Raw genomic sequence first — 27,806 nt, forward strand, 5'->3', positions numbered from 1 at the left:
ACCCTCTCACATTTGGGGTGAAGGAAAGACGCGTCTCCGAAGATGCGCAATGAACAAAATAAAGCAAAAATGGTGTTCCTTCACGAATTTTTTGCGGACGATCTATCGAACGGATTTTTGTTCTGAAAACGGCTACGGTATCAGGTGACCGAAAGGACCAGATGTTCTCATTGGGACAACTTCGTAGCTTTTATAAATAAAAAGTTAATTATTGAAAGTTAATTAAGACATTGGCTTAGGAGTTTGCTGGTGCCCTCTTAATGAGTACCCTTCAGGATATGCTATATTGCAATTGATTTCATCTCGAAAAATGTGATATATATGTAGAAAGAAGACAGATGAAGAAAGATGACACCATATCACGTAAAATCATGGCACGGATCTCGTGATTGAGATTCTTCCGTCATCTTCATATTCATTAAACGTTTTGCAGTTCCCTTGAGCAGACGTCTTCTCTTCTTGTTACAATATATATTTAAAGAAAATCTGTTCGCATTTAGCTGGGACACCCTGTATACAGGGTGTCACAGAAAACGTGTCATTGAATTTTAATAAAAAAACTACGCTACATAGAATCATGCGGTCAACGGCATTTGTTCTAATTAGGGGTTTGCCCCCTCCTGATGTGCATGTCATGTAACCTAAGTTTAATTCTGTAAATTTTTGCGAACTCAACTCGGAAATTTGCCAAGTAAAGGTCACTTTTTTACCCCACCAATGTGAAAAGCGTGCCGAATTTACTCAAATTAATGATAATTGACAGGAATATTGAGGAGCTATCGTATCGGAAAAAATAGCCAAAAATCATGCTGTACGGAGCTCGCAGAGAATAGCGCGCGAGAATTTTCACCGAAATCATTGTCAGTCCGACGAAAGGAAGTTGGAAACCAAGCCCACACCGGCATGGTAGGAAGAGATAACACCATGGAGGAAGGAAACGCAGGAGCGGCCCTTCCAACTTTTTTCCATTGGAACGAGCGTGCCAGCCTGAGCATTGCATTCTGGGATGCTCCTGTCTACCACGCGACCGCTCACGTGACCACAAGAGCATGCGCATGCCAGCTGCCAAAGCAGACGACGGGAGTCGTGGTTGTCAGTGATATCCTCGTTGCAATGAACGCGCGCGAGCAGTTTTATTTCTGTGTGTTCGGAGGTTTATTCTTCAGTTTACTCTTCTATTACAAGACCAGTCACGGTCTGCAGGACAAGCATGGAGGACTAGAAACATCATTCAGCGACGTTTGTGTGACGACGAGGCCACGTTTTGCCTGTTTGTTGCTGAAGTCGTAAAGAATGCCATTAATCAAACTTGTACAACAATGGAGGAGATCAAATGAACCTGCAGCTGTAGCACAGCGCCAGCTTGCAAACGAACGATTCATGATGACTGTCTCACACACAGTGGCGTAGCCACGGGGGGGCTAGGGGGGGCTCGAGCCCCCCCCCCCTACCTGCCACGGGCCGACCCACGCAAACCGTGCAAATCCGAGGAGAAAATTCTATATGAGCGGGGAGGGGGGACCAATGTGACGATCGCGAAAGTTCTTGCAGTTCCTGGTGTCTATCTACATGTTTAAATGATTTTCAAAGTATGAGCCTTTCAAAATACTTCCATTCCGGAATCTGGTGATACGGCCTCATGACAGCCTAACCGTAATCGCATTGTGAACGTTCAAATCAATTATGCTAGAGTTGCATCTCGTATCTTGCGGTGTGCCCAAGTATGTGGTTGCGCACCCAGTATCAGCGGGGGAGGGGTCGGAACTGGGGCTGGTATTCGTGTCGAGCCCCTCCCCCTACCTTGGAGGTCTGGCTACGCCACTGCTCACACACACGGGGGCACGAAACAACCGATCAAGTACGTACTTACGAATGAAACCTTATTCCCGTGACAGAGCTGCTATCCGTTGAACGACAGCCGTAGCCGTTGTAAGAACACGTTAACACAAGGTTGTTTCAGCAATGGTGCTCACATTTTAAGAGTAAATGACTTTGGAAAGGCATAAAAGCATGGAAAACAGCGCGAGCAACATAGGGTTGCTAAAACGAAACTTTAGGGAGGATCACGTGGTGGACAGGAAAGAATGGCGGTTTTGACACGAGTGACCGCCAGAGGGGTCCCACGGAAATCTGTTCGAAACGGCCGCTCCTGTGTTTCCTTCCTCCATGGATAACACTGACAGAGCTTATCGCGTCCGGCCTCGGCTGGGACCGTACCTTCCCTCTCCCAATTTCAGGAACTGTCACTTTTTCTACTATCACTCTGTGGGCTGGGTTTCCAACCTCCTTTCGAGTTCGAATCCTGCTACCTCTTGCCTCGTGAGTCGCTGACTCTTGCCAACTGCTTCGCTTTCTACCACAAATTGCACCGACTTCGTTTGTTTAGTGTACCTCTTGACTTTGCCTAACGGCCACATCACATGTGACCGTTACAACGCGGCGCGCACTGTTATCTGACCTAATCCGTGCATTCCACTTAAAGTTCAAACATAATCTGAAAATACCCGCTTCAAAGGCACCCCAATCAACAATACAACACAGAATACACCGACAACCAAACAGCACGATGCAGCGAGCCGCTCGGACAAGCTACACGATCCGATGGGCACGGCGCAGCTGTTGCTCGCCTCCGTTCGAGACCCGGAACCGTAATCCTTGCAGTGTCATACTAAACTCAGATGGTCTAATGACCTGTAGTTCAACAAAAGACCTGCCCAAAGGACACGAAAGCTACCACAACTAACTCCAACCGCCATAGCTGGAGAACACAGAGTAAACAGCACACTGTTGTCAGACCTACCGTAGCGAAGCGTTATAACCTTGATGGCCACTACACCTTTTTCCCACCAATCCTCCAAATTACACCCTGCAGAGTGAGACATATACACATTACACCCATTTCACACCAAAAACACGGTGTATTCTTTTCCTTCTGGGTGTAATAGGGGAGTACAGCAACTGATACACCACAAATATATCCCAATTACACCTAAAAGGGAGTTTTATTTTTTGGAATGTACTGTATTGAGTATGACCATGAGCATTGCCGCAAAAACGCAAACAGCGTTTCAACACAAGGATGCCACACTTGTGCATGAAGACATACCTAAAGTGAAATAATATGCGACATCTTTATTACAGGAAAGACACGCATCACCCTACCTCCCGAAAGCCATGAGGTCGCAGCTGGCAAAAGTTCGACATTCCGCTGTGGAGCAGAGGCTGACCCTAGCCTGGAACTCAAGATAACGTGGCTCTTTAATGGGGAACCTATTGACCCGGAGTTAGATGCACGAATGCAGGTCAGCGATAACTCTCTTACAATTACACGCACCATGGAGCTGGATTCTGGGACATATACTTGCCTGGCGCAAACGGAGCTGGATGACGACCGAGCCAGTGCTACGCTGATTGTGCTAGATGTCCCAAATGCACCTCAGGTGATTCTGCCTTCTTTTTAATTAATTTCACTAAATTGCTTTGCCTATATCAGTGTGTTGGAAGGACTTACAAATGAAAGTCAAGTACAAACGACTATGGGATATGCAAGGGAAGGTACACAGAAGCAACCACCATATTTATAATGTATCTAACAGTGCGGAAGGAGACACAGCCACACAGATAATGTCTGTGTCAAAACACCTGTAATTGATACGTCGAGAGGATGGTTCTTTGATGTCTCCCAAAATCGTAGCTTGTGACGTCATGTGATAGTGCAAGAAAAAAATGGGGATTTAAGTTACGACAAAGTCAACTGGCTACCCCAGACAACTTAGCCGCAGTTAGTTGGGAAGAAAAGAAAAGAAAGGAAGAAAACCCAGTAGTTGGGGGCGGGAGACAAGCATCCCGAACTAGTGGGAGTACTTGTCACAAACAAGAGACCAGAAAGTGTCACAAAATGTCAACCAGATCCGTTTCTTCAAGGAAACGTAGGGGCGCTTTCGATGTAGCCGCTTGATGATTGGCTAAGCACCCAGGATATTTACAAGGTCAAATTGCCGGGCGTCCAGGCGTGCCAGGCTTGCTTCTTGCTATCTTGCTTCTTGCTATCCTCCGACTGTCGGCATACTTGGAGCACCTGAGGAGGATGTGCTTTGTGTCCTCGACAACATCGCACTCACTGCAGTTTGGAGATGGTGACTTGGCCAGTTTGTTGAGCAACCGACCGCTGTACGGGACATTCAGCCGGAACCTATGCAGGAGACACGCTGGTTGTCGAGGAAACGACGGAGGTACCTAGAAGCGTAGCTCGGGGTCGACCCTGTAAAACAGCAAAGATCGAGCAAATCCTCGTGTCAGCAAAGAAGAGTTGCACATTTGTTGTCTCAGTTCACGTATCATCCTATTTGCATCCCCTATGGTGAAATAAGTGGGCTTTATTTGTATGTGACCGTGTTGAAGTGCTCGGCGTGCAGAAGCATCCGCAGCCTCGTTACCAGGTATGCCGCAGTGACCAGGAATCCACTGTAATATGATATCATGCCCCTCTGAGACTGCGGCGTCATATAGGTGCAACACATCATGAACAATTAGGGCCGGAGACCCTGTGATGAGCATAGAGGCTAATGGCTCTAGGCCACATCTTGAGTCACTGTACACAGACCACTGAGAGCACGTGGGTTCAGAAGTGATGAAGCTTAGTGCCAGATGGAACCCATGGAGCTCAGCTGCTGAAGCACAGGTGATGTGTGACAGCCGTGCTGATATTTCGACACTCATCTCAGGAACAACGAACACACATGACGAGCCAGATGTCGTTGTAGATGCAGCGGTGAAAAGTTGAATTCTACCCGCCGACCTCTCCATTAGGTCTAGACTAAGCTGCCGGAGGACATGAGTCGATACATCTCTCCGGCGTGGTAGACCCGAGATATTGACCCTCACTTCAGGTGGTTGCAGGGCCCACGTTGGAACAGCTGGGACACGTGCTGCTTGTGCTTACGGAGAATTAACTGCTGTGCCTGGATAGCATGAGCGAACGCACAGCTGGAGCATCGCAATAAGTCTCGAAGCAGAGGAACGCAATGATGACGCGTTGCCAGTCGAGAGAAGTGGCAAAACGACTCTTGCATCCTGAGAACAGGTACAGGTGGTTCCCGTGTCTCTGCCATAGCTACCGCGTCGGAAGTTGCTCGAGGGACGCTAAGACATAGCTTACTACTCTCTGCAAGAATGGTTTGTAGGGCTTGCTCTATCGTGAGAGGGAGGTTGTGAAGCACCAGTATGTGGTACGCTAACAAGTGGCGCATGAGGGAGCAGTGAACACCAAGCATTGCTTTCTTCGAGCTACCCCAAGCAGCACACAATATTGGACCCATATGGGCTGGTCATTGGCGATATGGGTCCAATATGGGACCCGTTTTGCCAGAATTTGCCCCATATTGGCTCAAACTTGGCAATATGGGCCCCACATTTCCAAGTTTGAGCCAATATGAAGAAAAGCCAGGCAATATGGGCCCCATATTGCCCGTGTACACCCCATATTGACTGAAAATGCAGAAAATGGTACGTACCCGTGTTGTACCAAATGCCCAAGCAGCACGGCAAGATTGGACGTTCGAGCGTGTGAAATTACCCAATTCAATATGTCGTTACATCCAATAACTTCCCGCGGATGATACACATTGTTCGAAACAGTGTACATACGTGGCAATCTCACTGTAACATGCTCTGCAACACAGCAACTCAACTTTCCACTTGCTGCAACCAGTCGCCATCTTGCTTCGCGATGCCAATGCCAATCGGTCGAACCGACTGAGAGCGTGGTCGTTTGAGCGAAATCACACGTCCTACAACTAATGCGCATTCGTGACACTCGGATCGGGCGTTTCATTCGGGCTAAAATGTCGCTGGTTCCTCTAATGACAACTGAATTGCGGCAGGTCAAGTAAAAAACACAAAACACAACAATGTTTGATAGGAAGGGATGTCTCTTCTGTAACGCTAGGTGCTTTCAAGTTACTGCGGGCAGTGTGAGTTGCTGAGGCGTATGTCCTTCACCGTCACGAAAGTATTTCGCTCCTGTGTACTGTAGGAGCGGGTTGGAATTTTTTGGTTAATGCACTATTGCGATCCCAAGGAAGGCTTCTGAGGGATGTTTGGCATTGGCAGTTCCGTGGGATTGCCTCGGTCCTTCAGCAAGACAGGCGTAGACCTGTTCTTCGATTTTAGGGCGAGGCAGTGTTGTTTTTGTAACGCTATGCAACGTAGATCAATAAGATCTGCAGCAATGAAAAAGCAAAAAGAAGAGAGAAGTAATATCAGTGGTGGATATTATACCGGATAGTGCTTTATTATTACACGGACTCCCCGTTGGCGTTATCACGGATATATTGACGCAATATGGGCAAAATGAGCTTGCCAATATGGGCAGCCCATATTGGTCCAATATGGAGCCTGGTTCCACTCCCCATATTGGTCCTATATTGGCAGCCCATATTGGACCAATATTGGTAATCCTGGCAGCCCATATGGGTCCAATATTGGACCAATATTGGTGTGCTGCTTGGGACACCATCGAGAGCCGCATAGATATCTCAGTACGTTGAGTCTGCTCTCCGCTCTTGCCTTTACACAATGCACCTCTGCCGCCCACGACAAGCTCCGGTCCAGAGTAAGCCCCAGAAATCTATTATGAGGCTCTCAGCGTATCTGGAAGCTGCCAATATGCAGTTGAAATGTCTTTAGGTGCCGGCACGTAAAGGGAAGCATCACTGTCTCCTCTGATGAGATCCCATGCCCCTCTGCAGGAGGAAGGTTCCAAAACAGTCCAGGGCACTCTGAAGGCGACGCTGCAGGGCTGGATACTGCTTACCGGACGACCATATGCAGATGTCGTCCGCATAAAGACTGATGTACACGCCCCGGGGTAACAGTGCGGGCAGCGCAGCAAAAACGACATTAAAAAGGAATGGACTAAGGATGCCTCCCTGGGGCACACCAGCTATTTGGTTGTGAGAGCTTATGTCACCTTCTGATGTCCTCAAGAAAACAGACCTTCCTTTAAGGTAATTAGCAATCCAGCGAAGGGCCCGCCCCATAATGCCCAGAATCCATAGGTCATGAAGGACATTGCTATGGCTTGTTGTACCATAAGCCCTTTTTATAACCAGGAAGACTGCAACGGTGAGTTCACCATTTGCCCGGGCTTGTTCGATGTGAGTGGCCAGGTTTAGAATGCGGTCCATTGGGCAGCGCGCCTTTCTGAAACCTGTCATTTCCCAAGGAAGTAGAATACGAGATTCCAAGAACCAGTCCACACGATTCAGAATAAGTATCTCCATGATCTTGCACAGGCAACTGGTAAGGGTGATGGGCCGAAATGATGCAAGCTCTCGAGGCGGCTTCCCCGGTTTCAGTACTGGTACAACATATGACATCTTCCCTGACTCAGGGACAACGCCGTTTCTCCAAGAGTCGTTGATAAGGGCAAGGAGTACAGAGCGCGACGAAGAAACCAAAGACCCTATAGCCTTGTATGAGACCCCGTCAGGTCCAGGAGCTGAGTGTTTCGCGGAAGGGCGGATTGCAGCTTCTAGGTCTTGAACAGCGAAATCTTTGTCCATGGGCCCCACTATCAAAGACTATTGCACCATACATGTGTTCTGCTGAGGATCTGCGGGAGGCAGTGTAGGACGCCTCCGAGGGCTTGCAAAAGTCTCCGAGGAGCCTGCAAAAGTCTTCCCCAATCAATATCTCCGATTTGGCTTGATGAACTCCGAGAGCTCGGAAGGGCTTCAGTTGTTCCACTGGGGAACTTGACTTTTTAAGAACATGCCATATACGTCCTGTTGACGTGCACGGCGATAATGATAAACAGAACGACCCCTATTTCTTCCGGCTCAATTGCTGGAGATGTCTCCGGATTAGAGATCGTAGCCTGCGGACTTCGTCATAGTCACTAAGACACCCGGACCTCCGAAATCTTCTCTCTGCCCGACGCCATATAGCCCGTAACCTTCCAAACTCTGCACCCACATTATTGACCTGACAGGGCGCGAGACCCTTTTACTCCGTCGTTTCCTCGAGAAGCAGCGTGTCTCCCACATAGACTCCGGCTGAACGTCCCGTACAGCTGTCGATTGCTCTACCAACTGGCCAAGTCACCATCTCCAAACTTCAGTGAATGCGATGTTGTCGAGGACACATAACACATCCTACTCGGGTGCTCCAAGTACGCCGATAGTCGCAGGACACTAGGAGCACTTCTGGCACGCCTGGACCACTGGCCATTTGACCTTGTAAAGATCCTGCGTCCTCAGTCATTCAAACATCAAATGGCTGCATTGAAAGCGCTCCTACGTTTCCTTGAAGAGACGGATCTGATTGATATTTTGTGACACTTTCTGGTCCCTTGTTTGTGAAAAGTGCTCCCACTAGTTCGGGATGTTTGTCTCCAGCCCGCCAACTACTGGGTTTTCTCCCTTTTCTTCTTCTTTGTTTTCAAGTAACTGCGGCTAAGTGGTCCGGGGTAGCCTGTCTGACTTTGTCGCTACGTAAATCCCCATTTTTTTCTTCCACTATCACATCACATCATACCATTTTATTCGCTAAAGTCATGTCGGCTGACAGCGCGTTGTTAAAATCTTGTAATGGCTGTGGCGTTTTGTACACTCTAAAAACAGAACTTCACCGCATAGCACGCTCTGCGCCAACCATTGCCACGAATGATAGGGTTATCGCTTCTGATTCGAGGAGAGAGGAAGGCGCCTTTTTGTGTCAATATCATATATCCAAATTGACACAAAAGGCGTACGCCCCCTTCTCTCTTCGAATCAGTAGCGATAACCCTATAATTCGTGGTAGCGGTTGGCGCAGATTGTGTTATGCGGTGAAGCTCAGTGTTTAGAGTGTACTAGCTGCTCGTTAGCGTGAGGAGTGTCAAAATGGAAAAAGCTGTATGTATGTGTATGTGTGTGTGTGTGTCCGTGTGTGAAGTGGTGAAGCCTCACCGAGGCGGAGGTATAAGTGGGCATGTAAAGGGGATATAAGAGGGTAAATGTAAATGGACGTAAATGATTTGAAATTGAAGTAGTCGAAGGTAATTAACAGTAAGAGATGAGAGTAATTGAGAGTAATTAGAGGTAATTAAAGACAATAAAGCAAGAAAGTTGAGTTTAAGGCAATGAATGTAAGATATGTGTAATGAAGTGAAAGATGAAATGAAATTCAATATTACCGAAGGTAACTAAATGTCATTAAAGGTAATTAACGTCAATTAATGGGGAATTGAGAGTAATTAAAGCAAGCAAACATAATTAAAGGGAATTAAATGAAATCCAAGAATACCTCAGGTATCCTGCGGTTACCGTCGGTAATTAAAACGTAACTGAAAGTCATTGAGGCTAATTAAAGGTAGCTAAATGGACTTACATATAGTAAACGAAAGTGTCAAACCAGAAGTCAAGTATAGACCAGAGACGGGCAACCAGAAGTCAGGTTAGACAGGAAGTGGGGAACTGGAAGTCGAGTTGGACCGGAAGTGGATACCGGAAGTCAAGTATAGACGGGAAGTGGACAACCGGAAGTCGAGTTTAGACCCGGAGTGGACAACCGGAAGTTGGATTTAGACCGCAAGTGGATACCCGGAAGTCAAGTATGGACTGGAAAAGGCGTTTAATGCTAATGCATTTCTCTCGCATTTTTCTCTAAATCGCCACTGAATTTTTTTGGAACATGGCCCAATCCGTGATTTTTACTGTGTGAGAACCTGCCGCTGTGCCAGTGAAAGAAATTAGCAAAGGCACATGATGACTTCCCATTGGATACAGGTCTATCTTCCAAAGCAAACCGGAAATAAGGCCCATCGAGCAAATTGCAAGATCCAGACACCTGGAGTTTGAATGGCCTCTAAAATATGTTGATGAGCCGTCATTTAGGACCACGGCATTAAAATCCTCAATGCACTGATAAAGCAAGCGTCCACGGTGATCGGTGTTCTGACTTCCCCAGCTACCACAGCGGGCATTGAAGTCACCACATAGAATAAAACTGCTAGGAAGACCCTGGAAGAAATCTCTATCCACGTCCTCAGGGATGCGGACCGAAGGGGTGATTTACACACTAGCTACAGCGAGCCTGCGTGTGTGCACGAGGAGGCTACAAACAACGTATTAAAGTCCCCGTCAATGGATATGCACATGATGCTACTAGGAATGTCCTTCTTGACGCACAGCATAGCACGGCTGACTCCTGTTGATCGAGTAGAAGTAGGTATTTGGTATTAGTGTGGGGCAAGATGAGACAGAAATTTGCAATTGAATATGAAATGTTTATTTTTCGTGTTTTTCAAGAAAACTAGCCATTGGCACATTCTCAGCGGTCTAGAGCTTCTGACCTGTAAATGCAGAACGGATTTAGCCGGTCTAGAATAAGCACAGAAAAAGAAATTCATAAACGCAGATTGTCTCATGTTGCCCCAACCTTCGGGACAAGACGAGACATCAAGTGGGGCAAGGTGAGACACGCCGTAGTAACCCAGGCAGCGCCCCAATGTGGGTCCCAGGCTGGACAAGTATAGGCTATCCCGGATTCCAAATGTTGGCCCAATTTTACAATTGCAACCCTGCCCAAGCAAGGCCTAATATTGGCAGCCGATATTCAGCTCCAGTACTGCCAATGTACACCCCATATTGGCCAGGCAGCAGCTCAATATTGGCCTCACATTGGTCCCATATTGGGTAACTGAGAAGTCAATATAGGCCCAATCAAGGCACAGCTCGCTACACGGTTGTCTCGAATCACCTGTCAGCAGTTCCGCAACCCATATTACTTTCGTCGCGCGCGTGCTGTGCCAATATTGCATTTGAAAGTGGACCATATGGGCTGCCAATATTGGTCCCACATGAAAAGTGCAACCAGGTTCCCCATCGGACCAATATGGGCTGCCTATACCGGCAAGCCGATTTTGCCCGAATTGTGCCAATTCTTCCGTGATAATGCCAATAATGAGTGAATGTAATAATAATAATGCATTATCCGGTATAATATCCACTACTAAAAGTAATATTACTACATTCGCTTTTCTTTTTTCGTGGAGATCTAACTGACCTACGTTGCGTCGCCAACACACGTCATCACCCTATATCGCCCTAAAAACAGGTGCAATGGCCGTCTTGCTCAAGAATCCAGGTAGTCCCAGAGAACTACCCATACGAAGCATCCTTGTATTGTCATGAAGCGGGAGAGCTACGAAACATCCCTCAGAAGTCTTCATTGGGATCTGCGTACTATAGGGCTGTTTGGCTGGGCAGAGGGCGCTCCTGTTTACGGCAGTCAGTGCCACTTGTGGCGATAGTGCTAAGTTTTCAAAAGTAGCGTGTTCTCTCATCATGCACGGGGTATGTGCTGTGTCAGAATGACCGAGTTGTGTTGCACTTTTAATAAGGCGAAAGAAACAGAGGGTTATTTCCCCATCAAGTCGGAAGAAGGGCAACAACAACAATAACAATGATGACGATGAGGTGGGGTGTTTCACCGCGGTGGTGCGGTACCCTACCCCATTGCACGTGGAACATTATTTTATTTTATTTTTATTGTACGTACGTCAAAGGCCCGCAGAGCGGGTACAACATGACCGAGTGGAACATAACAGAACAAAGGAGGCAAATGAACATAAGAAAAAGTCAGGCACGTGATACATCCCATAAAATACAATGGGCAAAAATATCTGTACAGGTCACAAGGCACGAACAGCAAAGCGCAAAAAGTTATGAGTAAGAAGAGGATTAACTAGGGCGAGCAGAATAAATCGTGGATTGCTTGCTTAAAAGTCAAATGATCACTAATTGTAGCAATGTCATGAGGAAGATCGTTCCACAAACGTGAAGTTCACGGAACACAAGACTCGGAAAAACGCTGAGTATTATATCGGTATTCTCTAACCTTAAACGCATGATCCACACGGTGAGATATATGGCTAGGGGGCAGCAGTATAGAGGAGTAGAGGAAGCTATTGTGGAAGGTTTTGTGAAAAAGTAGCAGGGCAGAAATCCTACGACGAAGGGTCAATGTGGTTAAACCGAGCTTCAATTTTATCGCAGAGACACTGCTGTCGGGACGATAGTCACAGGCTATGAACCGGGCGGCCCGGTTTTGAACCTTCTCCAAAGAGTCTATGAGGTACGCCTGATGAGGGTATTATTAGATGATATGAGGGACTATGTAAAGATGATGAAGGAAGGATGAAAATACAAGAAAGAACTAAAGCGCCTGGAACAATCCAGTGGACGACAGGAAGTCCATGAACAGGTGAAGAACCCGACGATGGAGCACAGGATCTTCATAGGGGCCAATGAGTGCAGCTAAGGTGAGCGGCCTCTTGCTGATACGGGCAAGTTCATCACACAATATCCGCCTTTGCGGGCAGCGCAGTGCACATTCCATAAGAATGTGCTGGGCTGTCGCCACGACACCGCAGGTGGAACAGAGGCTTGTGTCACAGCATCTGATCATGCACTTGAATTGCGGGGTGAAAGCCACATTGAGCCGGAGTCTACGCAGGAGGGAGGTAAAATGGCGTAGTAGACGGGCAGGGAAAGAAAACGACAAATTTGGGTCTACTGAATACATGAGAGATTGAGCCGTGATGTATCGGCGCCATTGCTGCAGAGCCAAGGGTTGAAACCACGCAGTTAGGAGGGTCCTTCTGTCACCTCTCGACAGCACAATGGGCACAGCTGTCGGGGACTCGTGGGCAGCCGTTGGTACTCTGTCAGCCTCCTCATTGCCTCTTAGACCGCAGTGACCTGGAATCCACTGCAGGGATATAAGATGACCTTCATCATGTAGACGCTGAACTTGGTGGAGAATGTCTACTACGATGGAGGCTAGCGACCCACGAAGCCCCATGGTTGCCACACATTGCAGAGCAACCCGTGAATCGGTGTAGACCACCCAGGCACGCGGAGGAAGTTGGAAGAGTAGAATGGCATACAGCTCCGCCGATGTTGATGACGTACGATGGGAGAGACGATATCCACGTGCGACTGCATCAGATGGACGACAAAAGCACACGACGAACCCTCACGTATGGAAGTTCCCTCAGTGAAGATGGTAGTGTGGTCAGGATATTTAAGGTGCACCATGTCCGCGGCCAACTGTTGAAGAACCAAAGGTGGCACTTGATGCTTTGGAACCTTGAGGCCAGGGACAGATAGGGAGAGTGAGGGGAGCGCAAGCGACCACGGAGGGGTTGTGGGAACTGTTGTGTGGATTGTGAACGGAGGAAGCTTGGTCCTCACTTTCATTAGTGAAGACAGCACTTTGGCTTCGCCGATAAATTTTTGCTAGAAGGGGATGACGACGGGGGTGAGTTCTGAGGTGCATGTAATGGCGAATGGTTTCCATCTGCCGTAGGATTTCTATCGGTAGCTCACGGGCATCGGCTATCACCATTCGAGTTTCCGCGGCTCTCGGAACACCAAGACCTATCCTCAGGCTTCGCACAAGTGTACACCGAAGTCGCTGTTCTTGAGTCTGAGAAACGCCATGCAGGACAGGGAGGCTGTACACAAGTGTGCCACGAACTAAAGCGTGATGGAGGGCCAGAAGGGACTTCTCATCCATTCCCCACTTAGCTCCGGCAAAGTGACGGATGACAGATATCCACCAGTGGGCCTTGGTGTCATGTGGTCGACATGCATCTTCCAGGACAGGTTGGAGTCCAGGATGACGCCCAGAAATCTGTGGTGTTTAACTTGTCTGAGCGGCGTATTACCAATGGAAAGCTGGCACTGCCACATATCCTTCTTAGTAAAGGCTAGCGCTGCTGTTTTTTTTCAGCCGAGATATCCATGCCTGCTTCAGTGAGATACCGCCAAATCCTATCCAGCGAAAGCTGAAGACGACGGCGTTTGGCTGTCTTTGATTTCCCAATTGTCCAAATACAAATGTCGTCGGCATAAATGGAAACTTTAACTCTTCGGCCAACGCAGGACTTTAGGCCTGCCATTACCAGATTGAAGAGAATTGGGCTTAAGACAGTCCCTTGTGGTACCCCATGAGCTAAACCAATCTCCGGCGTGGACCCCTTATGCGTGCGAACAGAGAGTGCTCTGTCGCGCAGAAAATCCGCCAGCGACACCGTCGCTGCGCGCAGCGACAGCGCCGCGCAGCGACAAGAACATTCTGTCAGAGGCCTGGGCTTGGAGCAGTGCGTACAGCACAAAGGGGTGACTGACGGTATCGTAAGCTCTGTGGTGACGACAACGACGACATCCAGCGCGCTCCTTTTCCTTTTTTTCGGCCCGCGCTTCTCGGCTCTCTGGCCGTCAGTCCACCGGCAGCACCCTGCCAGAATAAACACTCTTCTCTTCTGGTCTCTGGTTGTCCTGTCCTACAGTTGGTGACCCGGACTGGAACACCTATCCTTGTCGCTGCCGCATTCACCATGGAAGCTCCCGGCTCTGGCGATCCCGCACCCATGGTGATTATCGCGCCCTCAACAAAGTCACCATACCTGACCGCTACCCTCTCCCCAATCTCCGGGACTTCGCGGCCAACCTTCATGGGGCAACATGTTTCTCCAAGATCGATCTTGTTCGAGCATACCATCAGATCCCTGTGGCTCCGGAGGACATCCCAAAAACGGCGATAATCACCCCTTTTGGACTATTTGAGTTTGTCCGTAATGCGGCACAGTCCTTCCAACGCTTTGTCGACCAAGTACTTCGCGGGCTAGATTTCTGTTTCGCCTACTTGGACGACATCCTCATTGCAAGCTCTTCTGAAGCGGCTCACGAGATGCACCTCCGTCTGCTCTGCAAGCGCCTCGACGCTCACGGAATAGTCATCAACACGGCCAAGTGCGAGTTCGCCGTCCCCGAACTCGAATTTCTCGGGCATCACGTGGACCAGCATGGCATCCGTCCCCTTTCGAGCAAGGTTGAGGCCATACAGAAGTTCCCCGAGCCAACCAACTTTCGGCAGTTGCGCGCATTTTTAGGGCTGGTAAATTTCTACCGCCGCTTTCTCCCTGGATGTGCGCAAGCCTCCCAGCCCCTCAACGACCTCCTACGTCACAAGCGCAACTCGACACCGTCGTTCACCTGGACGGATTCCGCCGCGGCTGCTTTCGTCGAACTCAAGGAAAAACTCTCGCGCGCAACTCTCCTGGTCCACCCCAAGCCCGATGCTCCCACCAGCATCATGGTAGACGCCTCGAGCACCGCGGTGGGCGCAGTCCTTCCGCAACACCTTGAAGGCGATTGGGCGCCGCTCGAGTTCTTCTCAAAGCCATTGTCACCTCGAGAAGCTCGGTACAGCACATTTGGCAGAGAACTCCTGGGCATCTACCTTGCAATCAAGCAGTTCCGGTACTTCCTGGAAGGCCGCTGCTTCTTCGTCCTTACCGACCACAAGCCGCTGACCTTCGCCCTGTCAACAACCGGCACATCTTACTCTCCCCGCGAGCTCCGGCAACTCGCGTTTATATCCGAATTCACCACGGATATTCGTCATCTTCCAGGACGGGACAACGTTGTCGCAGATGCTCTCTCTCGTGCGAGTCTCAACGAACCCCACGTCCCTGGACTCCTCCGAATAGATTTCTCTGCCATGGCCGTTCAGCAGGACACTCAAGAGCTCGCAGACCTGTTCTCAACGTCCTCCCTCCGCTTCGAAGAGCGTTCCGTTCCTTTTTGCAACGCCCGCCTCCTCTGCGACGTTTCCACTGGCTCACCTCGGCCTCTCGTGCCGAGCACTTTCCGTCGTCCCATCTTCGACGCCCTACACGGACTCTCCCATCCCGGCGTGCGGGCCACTCAGAAGCTGATTACCACGCTCTCTGTCTGGCCCAAGATGAACGCTGAAATCCGGGCCTGGACGCGGTCCTGTATCCATTGCCAGCGGACCAAAATACACCGACACACAGTAACGCCGACTGCCTCCATTCCCCTGCCATCTTCACGCTTCGATCACGTACATCTCGATCTCGTCGGCCCCCTTCCACCATCTGACGGAGCAACCTACTTGCTAACTTGCGCCGATCGCTATACGCGTTGGCCCGAGGCGTTCCCCATCCCACAGATCACTGCATCTGTCGTCGCCCAAGCCTTCGTTACCGGATGGATATCGCGGTTTGGCGTGCCTACGACCATCACTACTGACCGCGGTCGTCAGTTTGAGTCGCGCCTTTTCCAGGACCTCTTAGCCACTTTGGGTATAACACGAACCCGCACGACGGCGTACCACCCGGCATCTAACGGCATGGTGGAACGTTTCCATCGGCAGTTGAAAGCCTCGCTACGGGCCCATGGCTCCACCCGTTGGACAGACTCCCTGCCGATCGTCCTCCTCGGCGTACGGTCAGCCCTAAGGTCGGACCTTCAGTGCTCGTCGGCAGAGCTGGTTTACGGCTCCACCCTTCGCTTGCCTGGCGAATTCTTCCGCACATCGTCCTCATCGGTTACCACCAGTGTCCCAGACATCCAGCAGTTTGCTCAGACGCTCCGCGACACCATGTGCAAGCTGCGTCCCGTTCCTCCCCGCACACCGCCTGGCTCCCACGTCTTCATCAGCCAGGACCTGTCTTCGTCCTCCCATGTGTTCGTGCGGCGTGACGCGGTGCGTAAACCTCTCGACCCCCGCTACGATGGTCCTTTCAAAGTGGTACAGCGCAGCCAGAAGACTTTCGTTGTTGACATCAAGGGGCGCCATGAAGTCATCGCAGTCGACAGGCTGAAGCCAGCCTACCTCACCGTCGCCTCAGTTTCTGCCGTACCGTTTCCACCTCCCCCACCCCCACCGGACCCTCAAGCCCTGCCTTCCATGAACTCCAAGCCGCCCTGTGTCCGCTGGTCACCTAACCTCGTTGCCTTCCGGCACATCCCAGCTCCCACCGCTCTAAGGGGGGGAGCCATGTGGTGACGACAACGACGACATCCAGCCGTGCCATCTATCGCGCGCTCCTTTTCCTTTTTTTCGGCCCGCGCTTCTCGGCTCTCTGGCCGTCAGTCCACCGGCAGCACCCGGCCAGAATAAACACTCTTCTCTTCTGGTCTCTGGTTGTCCTGTCCTACAGCTCTTTTGACGTCCAGGAAAACCGCCATGACAATTTTCTTCTGCCTGTTCGATGGAGATGAAAAGGTTGAGGGCGGAATCCATGCCGCTGCAATGGCGACGGAAACCTGTCATCTCTGCAGGGAAAGCTCCATGTCCATCAAGCCACCATTCCAGCCTATGCAGTATACCATTCGCTCCAAAACTTTACCGAGACAACTTGTCAGGCTGACAGGACGAAAGGAGGAGAGATCAGAAGGTTGCTTGCTCGGCTTTAAGAGAGGGACAACTAACGCGTCTTTCCAGATCGCCGGCACTTCCCCGTTCCTCCATGAGGTGTTGTAGACACGGAGCAGACAGGAAATACCCGCATCGCTAAGATTTCGGATGGCCCGCAGCTTTTCCCCCGATAATGATGTCGTCGAGCGACCGAAGACATCTCCTTTCGACACTCACCGGCCCCATGATGCAGGCTCAGTGGCAACACGACATAGCTCACTCCCTTCTCTCGTATGTAGACCCCACGCTTTCTCTCGTACTTCCTCCGCGACTACCGCTCTCCTTCACTGCCCTCTTCCACCGCATGAGGCTCAACGTTGCCTTTACACCTGCCTTTCAACATCGTCTCGGCTCCACCTCGTCTTCCCTCTGCCCCACTTGTGGAGTGCACGGCGACCTCTGCCACGTCATCCTGGCTTGTGGGCAATATCACCACGAGCGTGCACGAATGGAAGTCTCTATGCAACGCATTGACAAGCGGCCGTTCAACCTCGCAGATCATCGCAGATCATCGCAGAAGATCATCGGACCGTGGTCGAACGCTGCCCACCAGATGCAAGGCCTTCGTCTTCTTGCGGAGTACTTGTGCTCCACCGGTCTGGTGACGGCTCTCTGAAAGCCCCGTCATCATTCCCTCATCCTTTCCCAACGCGCAATAGGGCAGTGTATCGCCTCAGCGGCGGTGAATCGCCCACCCCATCATCATCCAATGTATGTGTGTGTGTGTGGTCACAACATATTGTCTAAACTTGTGCTGCAGTTTTTTCAATATCTTCAGAAACAATAAAAACAATAACACTAAAGAAATCATCAAAGGAGAAATTATATATATCAGTTTTTACCTCGGCTGCCGCCGTGGCCTTGCGGCACAACGGTTGTGAAATGGCCCGGTGCGTAAATGCTAAACTTTTTGGATAACGTAGAACTTCCGTTCTCACTGTGAGACTCCTCAACCAAATTACCAGGAGCAATATTGTCTCTGGGCTCTGGCGATGAAACACCTCAATCATTATCTCTGCAAAGAAAGTTCCCGTTTGGTCGGTGCATCGACGGTGATACAGTATCCAGCGGCGTTTCACCGTCACGAAAGCGGCAATTGTAAACCATTCATCATTTTGCAGATCCTCATTCAGTTTCATCGAAACTAGGACAAAATAAATAGAATACATTCCTTCATGTTGTGCCAAACTCCATGCAATGGCCGAACGTGCGTCGCGAACGCTATGCGCTGCGAGTCTAGTGCCCTTGGTGGTACTGGAAGCGTAGAAATCACGAGAAATGAAACAGTTGGTCCCTAGTGAAGAGTGCTCTTAGGTGTTTGCACAGTTAGCGGTGCAACAGTTCTAGTGTGGCAAAAAAAGACGCTAGCACTTCACATGCGAACAAAGCTAACTACCCGACGGCTGTCACGCAAGGTACTTTCACCGGAGGCCGCATCGCGCCGCCACTAGTTTGTCGTGCAGTCCCTATACTTATTTATCGGTGGTGGACAGACCTTCTCAGTTGATAAAACATGTACCAATTACTAGAGCAATTCATTATGCACGTAAATGAATTTGCCTGTTATAAAATGGATAAAAAACGGTGCAAGGGCACAAGAACGAAACAGGACAAAAACGAGACGACACAAGCACTGACTGCCAACCAAAGACTTTTATTTTTGATATATCCACGCCTATAAACACAAAATACCCTCCCTCTTCCTTCTCCTGTAGAACATTCAGGAACTGCCGTGCGGCGCTTAGGTCACCAGAAAGTTCATCATTATGAACTTATCGCGAAAAAAAAAACGCGCAGAAGTTTTGAACCGGCGGGCTACCGCGCTTTTGTTTTTATCGATTTTAGAATGGACCACCAACCTGCCCGAATTTTAAATTTATTTCAGTATTTGCCTGTCTTCTATTACTTTTTTAGTTCTTTGTCCTTGAAAGTTATACATTTTGTTAATTGTAGTCGAACGACAAACTCTATCAACTGTGTCATGGCGTCTGATGCATTGTTTATGTTGCTATCTCTCGGTTTTAACTTTTAACACTTTAGTGATTGTTCATTTGCTAATTAGCACCTTTTGGAACCTTTGTGTAACTGGCTGTTATTTGGTTAACTGCTCTGCAGATTGTGCATGTCGAGTGCGAGCCCGTCACTGCCCTGGTGGAATGGAGGCCAACTGGAGATCGTCGTGCCCCCATCCTCTCTTATTCCATACAGTACAATACTTCCTTTACGCCCGACATTTGGGAGGATGCCTTTGTCAACATTCCTGCTCCAGAAACTAAGTTCAAGGTGTCTTTGAGTCCATGGGCCAACTACACATTCCGCGTTGTGGCACGCAACAAGATTGGATCCTCACCACCGTCCACGCCCTTTGGCTACTGCAAGACACTCGAGGATGTGCCCCACAAGAACCCTGATCGAGTGAGCGGACGGGGAGATCGGTCAGACAACCTTGTTATAAGCTGGGAACCGATGTCGCCCATCGAACACAACGCACCTGGTTTCTTCTATAAGGTATTGTGGAAACGGGACGATCTGCCCGATGCTTCCTGGAACTCCCGTATCATTGAAGACTGGCGTCAGCACTCACACGTGGTTTACGATCAGCCACCTTGCAAACCTTACCGTATCAAAGTGGAAGCTTATAATCGCCGAGGCCAGGCACATACTGCAGCGTACGAGGTGCTTGGCCACTCTGGAGAAGACGAAGAAGGGTGCCAGTAATTTAGTGCTGCATGGCAAATGTAGAGTATCTCTCGAAAATTACTTCCCTTTACATTAAATCCTGACATTGTCCTCCTTCCTCATGAAAGCACAGAGGAGTATGTTGTGATTGATTATTTAAAAGAAAACCAGGGAGAAATTGAACTTGTCTCCTGACTAGTTCTGCTACTCCCAAAACAAAACAAAACAACAACCTACAAACAACCAAAAACAAACAAAGTACATTCCCCATCCCCAACAATTAGTGTGTTAGTACACTAGGTGCAAGTGAATAAATATTACTAGAACATGCAGAGAAACAGATACACACTAATGCAAAGATACACACTACAAATACACACTACAAAGATACACACTGATACGAGGCACTCGCACAAAATCCTAAAATATGAGTTCCATGCCGCAGCTCACAAGGAAGTTCTCAAGTGCCGCAAAGGCAGTGTCTCGTTTTCTTGGGTCCCACAGTCCGAGCACTTTCACCACGTCGAAACGCCTGTTGTCAGGGCGGTCGAGGGTATACATCAACCTAGCCCTTTGTGGAGCATACTTTGTACAATGCAGGAGAATGTGCTCAGTGTCCTCCACTGTCGCACACACTGAACAGTATGCAGAGTCTGCCCGCCCAATCTTGTGGAGGAACTGTTGACCGTACGGGACATTCAACCGAAAACGATGCAGCAGCGTCTCAATGGGCCTCCGTGTACCGGATGGGAACCTGTATTTCCCTTCCGGGTCGATCTTAAAGAGGAGAGATGATCGGCGATCAGCTTCCTGCCACTGTTCCTCCATACCTGCTCTTGAAATGGACTGAAGTAGCGATTTCACGTCTGCCTTGAAAAATGGCACTACATAGTTTGTTGACGAAAGATGTGCTACGTCCGCTAATTTGTCTGCGGCCTCATTACCCGGTATGCCAATGTGGCCAGGTATCCACTGGATGAGGACGTCATGACCGGTGATGTACGATCTTGCATATTCTTTCAGCATGTCGTGAACAACTGGATTAATACGTCCGCCAGTCAAGAACGATTCTATAGCTTCAAGTCCAGCCTTGGAGTCACAGTAGATAACCCACTGAGCCGGTATCTCCCTTGTGCCTATATAATCTATTGCCATTTTAATCGCAACTAACTCAGCCATGGTCGACGACGTGCGATGCGATAGTCTCGCGATCCCTTCCCTACTATGCTCTGGTACCACAAATGCAGATGCAGATCCTGAGGTCGTCGTCGAGCCGTCAGTAAAAATCGCCGTCCTGTTCTTGTGATTGTCCATTGCGGCAAGGCAGTACTGTCGGATCGCCAAGGTTGGGTGATGTGCTTTTTTCTGCAAACCTGGTACGGACGTGCAAACTACCGGGGGTATAAATGTCCATGGAGGATGCAGCGCCGTTTCCTGTCTTTGCGCCTTAGGAATTGTTCGGTGGTGTTGAGCGATCGCATTTGAAAAATTCGATTTTCGGTGGACTAATTGTCGTGCAAGCGGGTGTTTGTAGTGTGACGTGCTTAGCCGCGCATAATGACGCACTGATTCCTGTGTCCGCAGCACAGCGAGCGAAAGTTCTCGGGATTCTATTGTGGTTAGTATATTAGAAGTGGCGCACGGTACTCCAAGACATATCTTCAGGCCCTTGGCTAGTGCACTCTGCAGTGTTCGCTCTGAGGTGTCGATATAGCATGTAACACCGGAATGGATAGGAGTATGTTGTACCATGTTCCTGGCTGTTTGTTGGACCATTGTGTTAGACCTTCAGATAACAGTACAGAAAATAAAATCTGGCAAAGTCAAACCCGGTGATTCCAATAAACGCAAGTTCTTGGAAATCATCCGCCTGCACAAAAACTTCACACGTGGACTCATTGTCAATCTGCAGTGTCCTGTGAAGAGCACCCTTCATGCAGGTCAGTAACATTCAGTTGCTCAATGAACTCCATCAATAAAAATATGCTTTGATAATTCTGCGGTCCTCACAGTTCCATAGAAGAAAATTTGACTCTCCATTCAGTCTGCAAGTATATCGCATGACAAAGCCGTACTCTAGCTCACTGAGTGCATAGATGTTACATGAATCGAACGCAGATTTGAAATGCTCGATAATGAAAGTCCTAGTTCTCTCATGCAGTTTGAAAGCATAGCTTGGCATTGCTATGTTTTATGTACAAACATAAATATGGTAAAACATAAGCTGTATGTGGACCATCCTGCGTAACATTAAGCATGACAGGCGGTGAAAATGTGCAATGGTTGGAGCACAGCGTGCTATGCGGTGAAGTTCTGTTTTTCGAGTGATAGGAACTCCGTAGAGTGTGTTTGATACCGCTATCAGCTGGCTACTTCCATGTATGCTCGTATCACATTCACTCGAAACACAGAACTTCACCACATAGCACGCAGTGCGCCAACTATTGCCACGAATGATAGGTTTATCCCTTCCGATTCGTAGAGAGAGGGGAGCGTACGCCTTTTCGTGCCAATTTGGATATATGATAATTGACACAAAAAGGCGTACGCTCCCCTCTCTCTTCGAGTTAGAAGCGATAACACTATCGTTCGTGGCAATGGTTGGTGCACAGCGTGCTATGCGGTGAAGTTCTGTTCTCTCCCCGACGAACTCATGCACCCTCTGCGCATCTCCGCCCTTCATCCTCTATCCTCCATGTGTCTGTCTTTCTTTCTTTTTTTTTGCTATAGTCGTGATGACGCCCACTTCTGTGTGGCCAACAACGGCGAGCCGATCCTGCCATTAGCCCCCCCCCCCCCACCTCCCTCTGTTGTTAGAGTGAACCTAGAAGCCAAGAAGACGGCGAAGAGGGGCATTTCAACAACTGAGCCACCCCGATAGATACGGTAGCCCTAATGTACAAAGGGTATCGAACTATCTCGTATGCCTCAGTTAGAGTCATTGAGTAGTTTCAAAGTACTGCAGCTGATGTACAACTGCAAGTTCTACGCCAGGGGGCGCCGTGTGGGGACGCGATATTAGCTCCGTGAAGTTCGTCTGATATGTTAATGACGGATCCCATTTGTAGACGTTCGTTCTTTCTTCTTTATTCGACCACGCTTTTGCGTCTTCCTTGACGACAATGGATCAAGGCCCTCTAAAAAAAAACGCGTGCTGTAACGGCCAACGCGCTGCAATTCGCGTTGTGAAATGAGTTTGCCGCAGCATACTGTCGTTTTGCTTGGGCGGAAAGAAACTGCACTCTTAAAAATGAATTTCACCGCATAGCACGCTCCTAGCCAACCATAATCCCGAACGACATCAGCCTCTCCCCTGATTTATTGAAAACGGGAGGCGTACGCCTTTTTTTTTTTGTACCGCTTATGCAGTACATAATTGGCACAAAAAAAAAAGACGTACACCTCCTGCTTTCAACAAATCAGGGACGCGAACGATGTCAATAGGGATGGTAGTTGGATAGGAGCGTGCAATGCGGTGAAGAGTGTGCAGTTCACTCTAAAAACAGAACTTCACCGCATACAGAACTTCACGTCGATCATTCTCCAGCAATTAACCACCTTAGGGAATTACGTCGCCGAACAGAAAGAACGGCTCGTCGAACAGGGCAACTTCCTGACATTGTAGCGTACCGCAGGATGAAAGCTAAAGTAACACGAGAACTTAAGAAAGAAGATCGAAAGCGGTGGCGTAAGTTTTGTCAACACCTTTCACCGTTTGACCGGGCCACAAAGATCTGGAGGACAATTCGAGCTCTGAAGGATGCGCCCCCACAAAAGAATCCTCTCACGGCATTGGCTATCGTTAAGGGTGTAGACGAAAACACGCTAGCGACAGATCTCTCCATCGTACTAACGACACCGGTACACCGCAGTTTTGTCCACAGTTTGACGGCTCAAATTCACCATGACTGGTCCAGTCCACCGGAAGTTATGGACACCGACTTCACACTAATCGAGCCAAAGACATCGTTGAAACTTGTGAATGTTGGCTCATCCCCGGGACCAGATAAAATCACTTATGCCGCATGCGAAACCTTGACGGCCGGTCACTCCAAGCTCTCCTTCATGTTTATAATACGTCGTGGCAACAGGGATCCCTACCATCTACCTAGAAGGAGGCATTAGTTGTTCCCGTCCTGAAACCAGGTAAACCCCCATTGCCCTGTCCTCATTTCGCCCTGTGAGCCTGACAAGCACTAGTAATCATTCAACCCAAGTTTTACACAGAAAATCCACGGCAAGTATTGCACTTTTTACTTTAAAATTACTTTTTCTATTTAAATTTTTAAATTTTTGAAATTGTGCAAAACCTAACTCAATGCAATACTTGTCGTGGATTTTCTATGTAAAACTCGGGTTGTAGAAGAAACTAGATAGAAAGGAAGCAGACAGTGGGAAATAATTTATTTGAAAATCAACGACGCCATCTTGAAGAAATCACGCCGGTGCGGGCGACCGGGCCCCACGGTTGCAGAGGCAGGTGGCCACCTAGTTGCAAGGCATCACACCAGATGGCGCCAGCATCGTAGCTCTATGCGAGAAAGACAGTGAACAACAAAGTACTAGCGACACGTAAAAATGGCAGCACTGCTCAACAAGTCTAGGCATGCGGGAGAAAAGGCCTAACCACAGCGTCACAACACTACGCGGCTAACACAAGGCGGGAACCACTAGCCACACGACGGTAAACGTGCGTCAGCAGGCTCGGTACGGGACACCGCTAAACAAGTCTAAACATGCACGTACGGCGAGAAAAGGCTTAACACGAGCACGGTAAAACAACGCGCAAACATTGGTAAATCACTCACCTTTTTCCCCTGCGGCAACGGTGCGACTGCTCCATCCGAGAGCCAGGCAGAAACTGAGCGGGCGCGGGGACTGCGGAGCAACCGAGCGCACGTCTGCTCTCCACGACAGCCAGCGAGCAACTGACTGGGACGCCGCGCGCGCTCTTAGCGCCCTCTGCGGCGACCACCTGCGAGAGGCAAAGAGAGAAGAGCATTCCTGCGCCCTCTTCTTGCGTTGCTCATTGGTCGTGACGTCATCCCATTGTCCCAAGGCTACACCGTTTTTTTTTTCACACGGTCGACACAACTGGACAAGGTCAATCTGCAATGAAGCCATGGCATGACGTCATCATGCGCCTGCGTGGCTCAAGGACGCGTACGATCTAGACAGGGGGCCTATTATTTATTGAATCACTATCCCAAGATTATTTCCTTTATTCTTCTATAACGATTGCATAGGAAACTATTGCAGAAGAGCACCATGCATGAAAACTGATCGTAGGAATTCCAAAGTCTTACTAAATGAGACTCGAAGCGTATACGAAGAGGGGAGTCAAGTCCTGTAGATCACATAAACAAAATACAGAAACCGACACTGAAACCGACACTTCAGTGTCGGTTTCTGTATTTTGTTTAAATGAGACTCGCAAAAGAACAAACTATCCTAACTCCATCAATGGCTAATAAGAGGACTAGGCACTCAACAAATCAACACAGAGTATGGGTAACAAGGAGCGCAGAACGATGCGTCTACTCCATCCGACAATATACCACTGAATCGTAATGCTTTTTCTCCTCTATAAAGTCATGCATCTGTCCCTCTTGCGGTTGATTTCTGAACTAATTTAATCGCAAAATTATTAAGAATTGTTCTAGCACTATTCCCATTCAGGGCAGCACTATCAACATCGTCAAGACAAGAATGTTCCTTGTCAAAAAAGAAAAAAAAATACAAAGCGTCAACAAAGGAAAGCATGCATGTCGAGGCATGTCAGGACACGTCAGGACAAATCGCACGACTGCTGGGCAACAGAGGAAAACAAACACTGAGACACTTGAACAGAGTGAAAAAGACACTCACCATCATTTTTCACGTTCACTACATTCCCTCATTGTAAATCCGTTCGTCACACACCATTCGCCAATGACGAACCACACATCCGCTCCCCATCAAAGGCAGACGGAACCCAACCGAAGCTACGCTCTTCCACTAACGGCCAACGCAATTGCTAGGAACAGAATTAATGCGTCCACACCCGTCAGTGTCCAAGGGAGAAGTGAATCCTTGCGCCCCCTGCAGGCCGTGCTCATTGGTCGTGACGTCATCCTATTGTCTCAGGGCTCACTGTTTTTTTCCACTAATGCTCCTCTGTGGACAAGGTCCACCTGAAACAATAGTGTCGCGGTATGACGTCATCATGCAGCTGTGTGGCTCAAGGACGCGTACGCTATAGACAGGGGACCTGTTATTTATTGAATCACTATCCCAAGATTATTTCCTTTATTCTACTATAATGATTGCATAGGGAACTATTGCAGAAAAACACCATACATGAGAGGTGATTGTAGGAATTCCAAAGTCTTACTAAATTAGACTTGCAAAAGAATATCCTAACTTATCCGCCTGATATTTACCCCCCAAACGAAATTTCCAAATATGGGTTTAGCCAGAATTTACCCAAGAACAAATTCCTTAAACTCGCTTGTGTGCCACCGTACGGAACGGAAATTGCTGAAAACTTCAAAGTAAAATTGTAAAAACGGTGGAGGAGCTGAAATCTGTGATGTTATTGTTAAAAAATACGCGTGACAGAGCGTTCGCATGGTTTTCGGAGGCCATCGGCGTTCCTCAAGGCGGCTTCACCGCACTACACCGAAGCATTAGGTGAACCCCACTTTAAGGCATCGGCGGGATTGCCCGATTATGTGTATGGTTTCGTTTGATTTCCAATCGACATGCTATTGACGGCAGCGCTAATCTGGCTTCAATGCCATAACGATCCAGTGTAATATTACGGGGATTCTATGTACTTCACTTGAGCAGGTTACTTTTAAAACGAAGTTGCTATCAGCAAACAGGCCTAACTATTTTTTTTTCAAAGATACTTCACTCAATGTGAGGTTCATTTTATACAATAACGGTGGTGATATCAACTGACCTGATACAATGTTGCCTGCAATTGATGTAAGCAAGGCGTAGTGTGCTACATTTTACAGTGTAGTAAGTGTCAGTGACAAACGCTTACTGCAAAGACCCAAGGTTCATTGTGATGGATAATGTAACAACAGTTAAAAATCCTAACTTTGCCTGCAGATTTGCATGCACCATTGTGCTCTTGACAGCTACTCCAGTAGTCAAGTGAGTGTAAGGCAAATATGCCAGAATTTTCCCAATTTCCGCTCACGTTGTGTGAACTTACAACGAATATAACCCGAATACATCCAAATTTTTAACTGAAAATATCACCCAAAATTTACCCCCGAATTTGGCAAAAAATATAGCCCGGAAAAGTCAGGCCATAAGTATACAGCAGGACGCAAGCAGGGTAATCAACCCAATACGCAACAATGTTTACAAGAAATGCGCATGAGATATATGTTTCCTATCACAAGTGCGGAAAGCGTTTCTTGAGATGCTAGCAAACGCGAAAGAAATTTTGCCGCTGGATGAAATTTGGGGAGAAAGTGAAATTATTGCAAACACGAAGCTGACTCGGGGGAACTGTCGGGAATCTGGTTACTTGCATCCCATCTGTTATGTGAGCATAACAGCAAGGTCTTGCAACCTTCTGCTGAATTTGCATAATGTTTCTGAATAAACTGCTACCTACTAGAAATAATGGTGATCAACACCAGGCACGAAATGGCCCCATTTCCTTGCAGGATGTTTGTTGCCTCTTCAACTGGTTTCAGGCATTTAACAAGCCCTCTGATGCTCTCCTTGTTGAACGAAGATGGGAGGTCAATTTTCTTTTATGTCTGTGCAGCCCTCTCTTTCAAAACGCTGTCGACAGCTTCGTAGACATCATCCTGCATTTACAATGTCGGCAATTAATAAATAAT

The 27,806-nt window shown here is 48.6% G+C and overlaps 2 protein-coding genes across 2 annotated transcripts in view; one reads left to right on the plus strand and one right to left on the minus strand.

Annotated features, from left to right (window-relative positions):
* Positions 1-20,086, plus strand: part of LOC135397759 (neuroglian-like) — a 63,606-nt gene extending 43,520 nt beyond the window's left edge. Inside the window, exons 4-5 of the mRNA XM_064629348.1 lie at positions 3,142-3,440; positions 19,393-20,086. Coding sequence (XP_064485418.1) covers positions 3,142-3,440; positions 19,393-19,995 — 902 coding nt within the window. The 3' untranslated portion in view covers positions 19,996-20,086. The remainder of the gene's footprint in view (positions 1-3,141; positions 3,441-19,392) is intronic.
* A 290-nt stretch (positions 20,087-20,376) lies between these two features.
* On the minus strand, positions 20,377-20,982 carry LOC135398400 (uncharacterized). The gene has a single exon (XM_064629809.1). The coding sequence runs from the start codon at positions 20,980-20,982 to the stop codon at positions 20,377-20,379; it is 606 nt and encodes a 201-aa protein (XP_064485879.1).
* Positions 20,983-27,806: the final 6,824 nt, after the last annotated feature.

The sequence above is a fragment of the Ornithodoros turicata genome, chromosome 6 (genome assembly GCF_037126465.1).
Source record: "Ornithodoros turicata isolate Travis chromosome 6, ASM3712646v1, whole genome shotgun sequence".
In the NCBI taxonomy this organism is placed as follows: domain Eukaryota; kingdom Metazoa; phylum Arthropoda; class Arachnida; order Ixodida; family Argasidae; genus Ornithodoros; species Ornithodoros turicata.

Bases quoted from the DNA above. Each gene is read 5' to 3' on its own strand.
- LOC135398400 (XM_064629809.1), bottom strand. From the start codon at position 20,982: ATGCTGAAAGAATATGCAAGATCGTACATCACCGGTCATGACGTCCTC.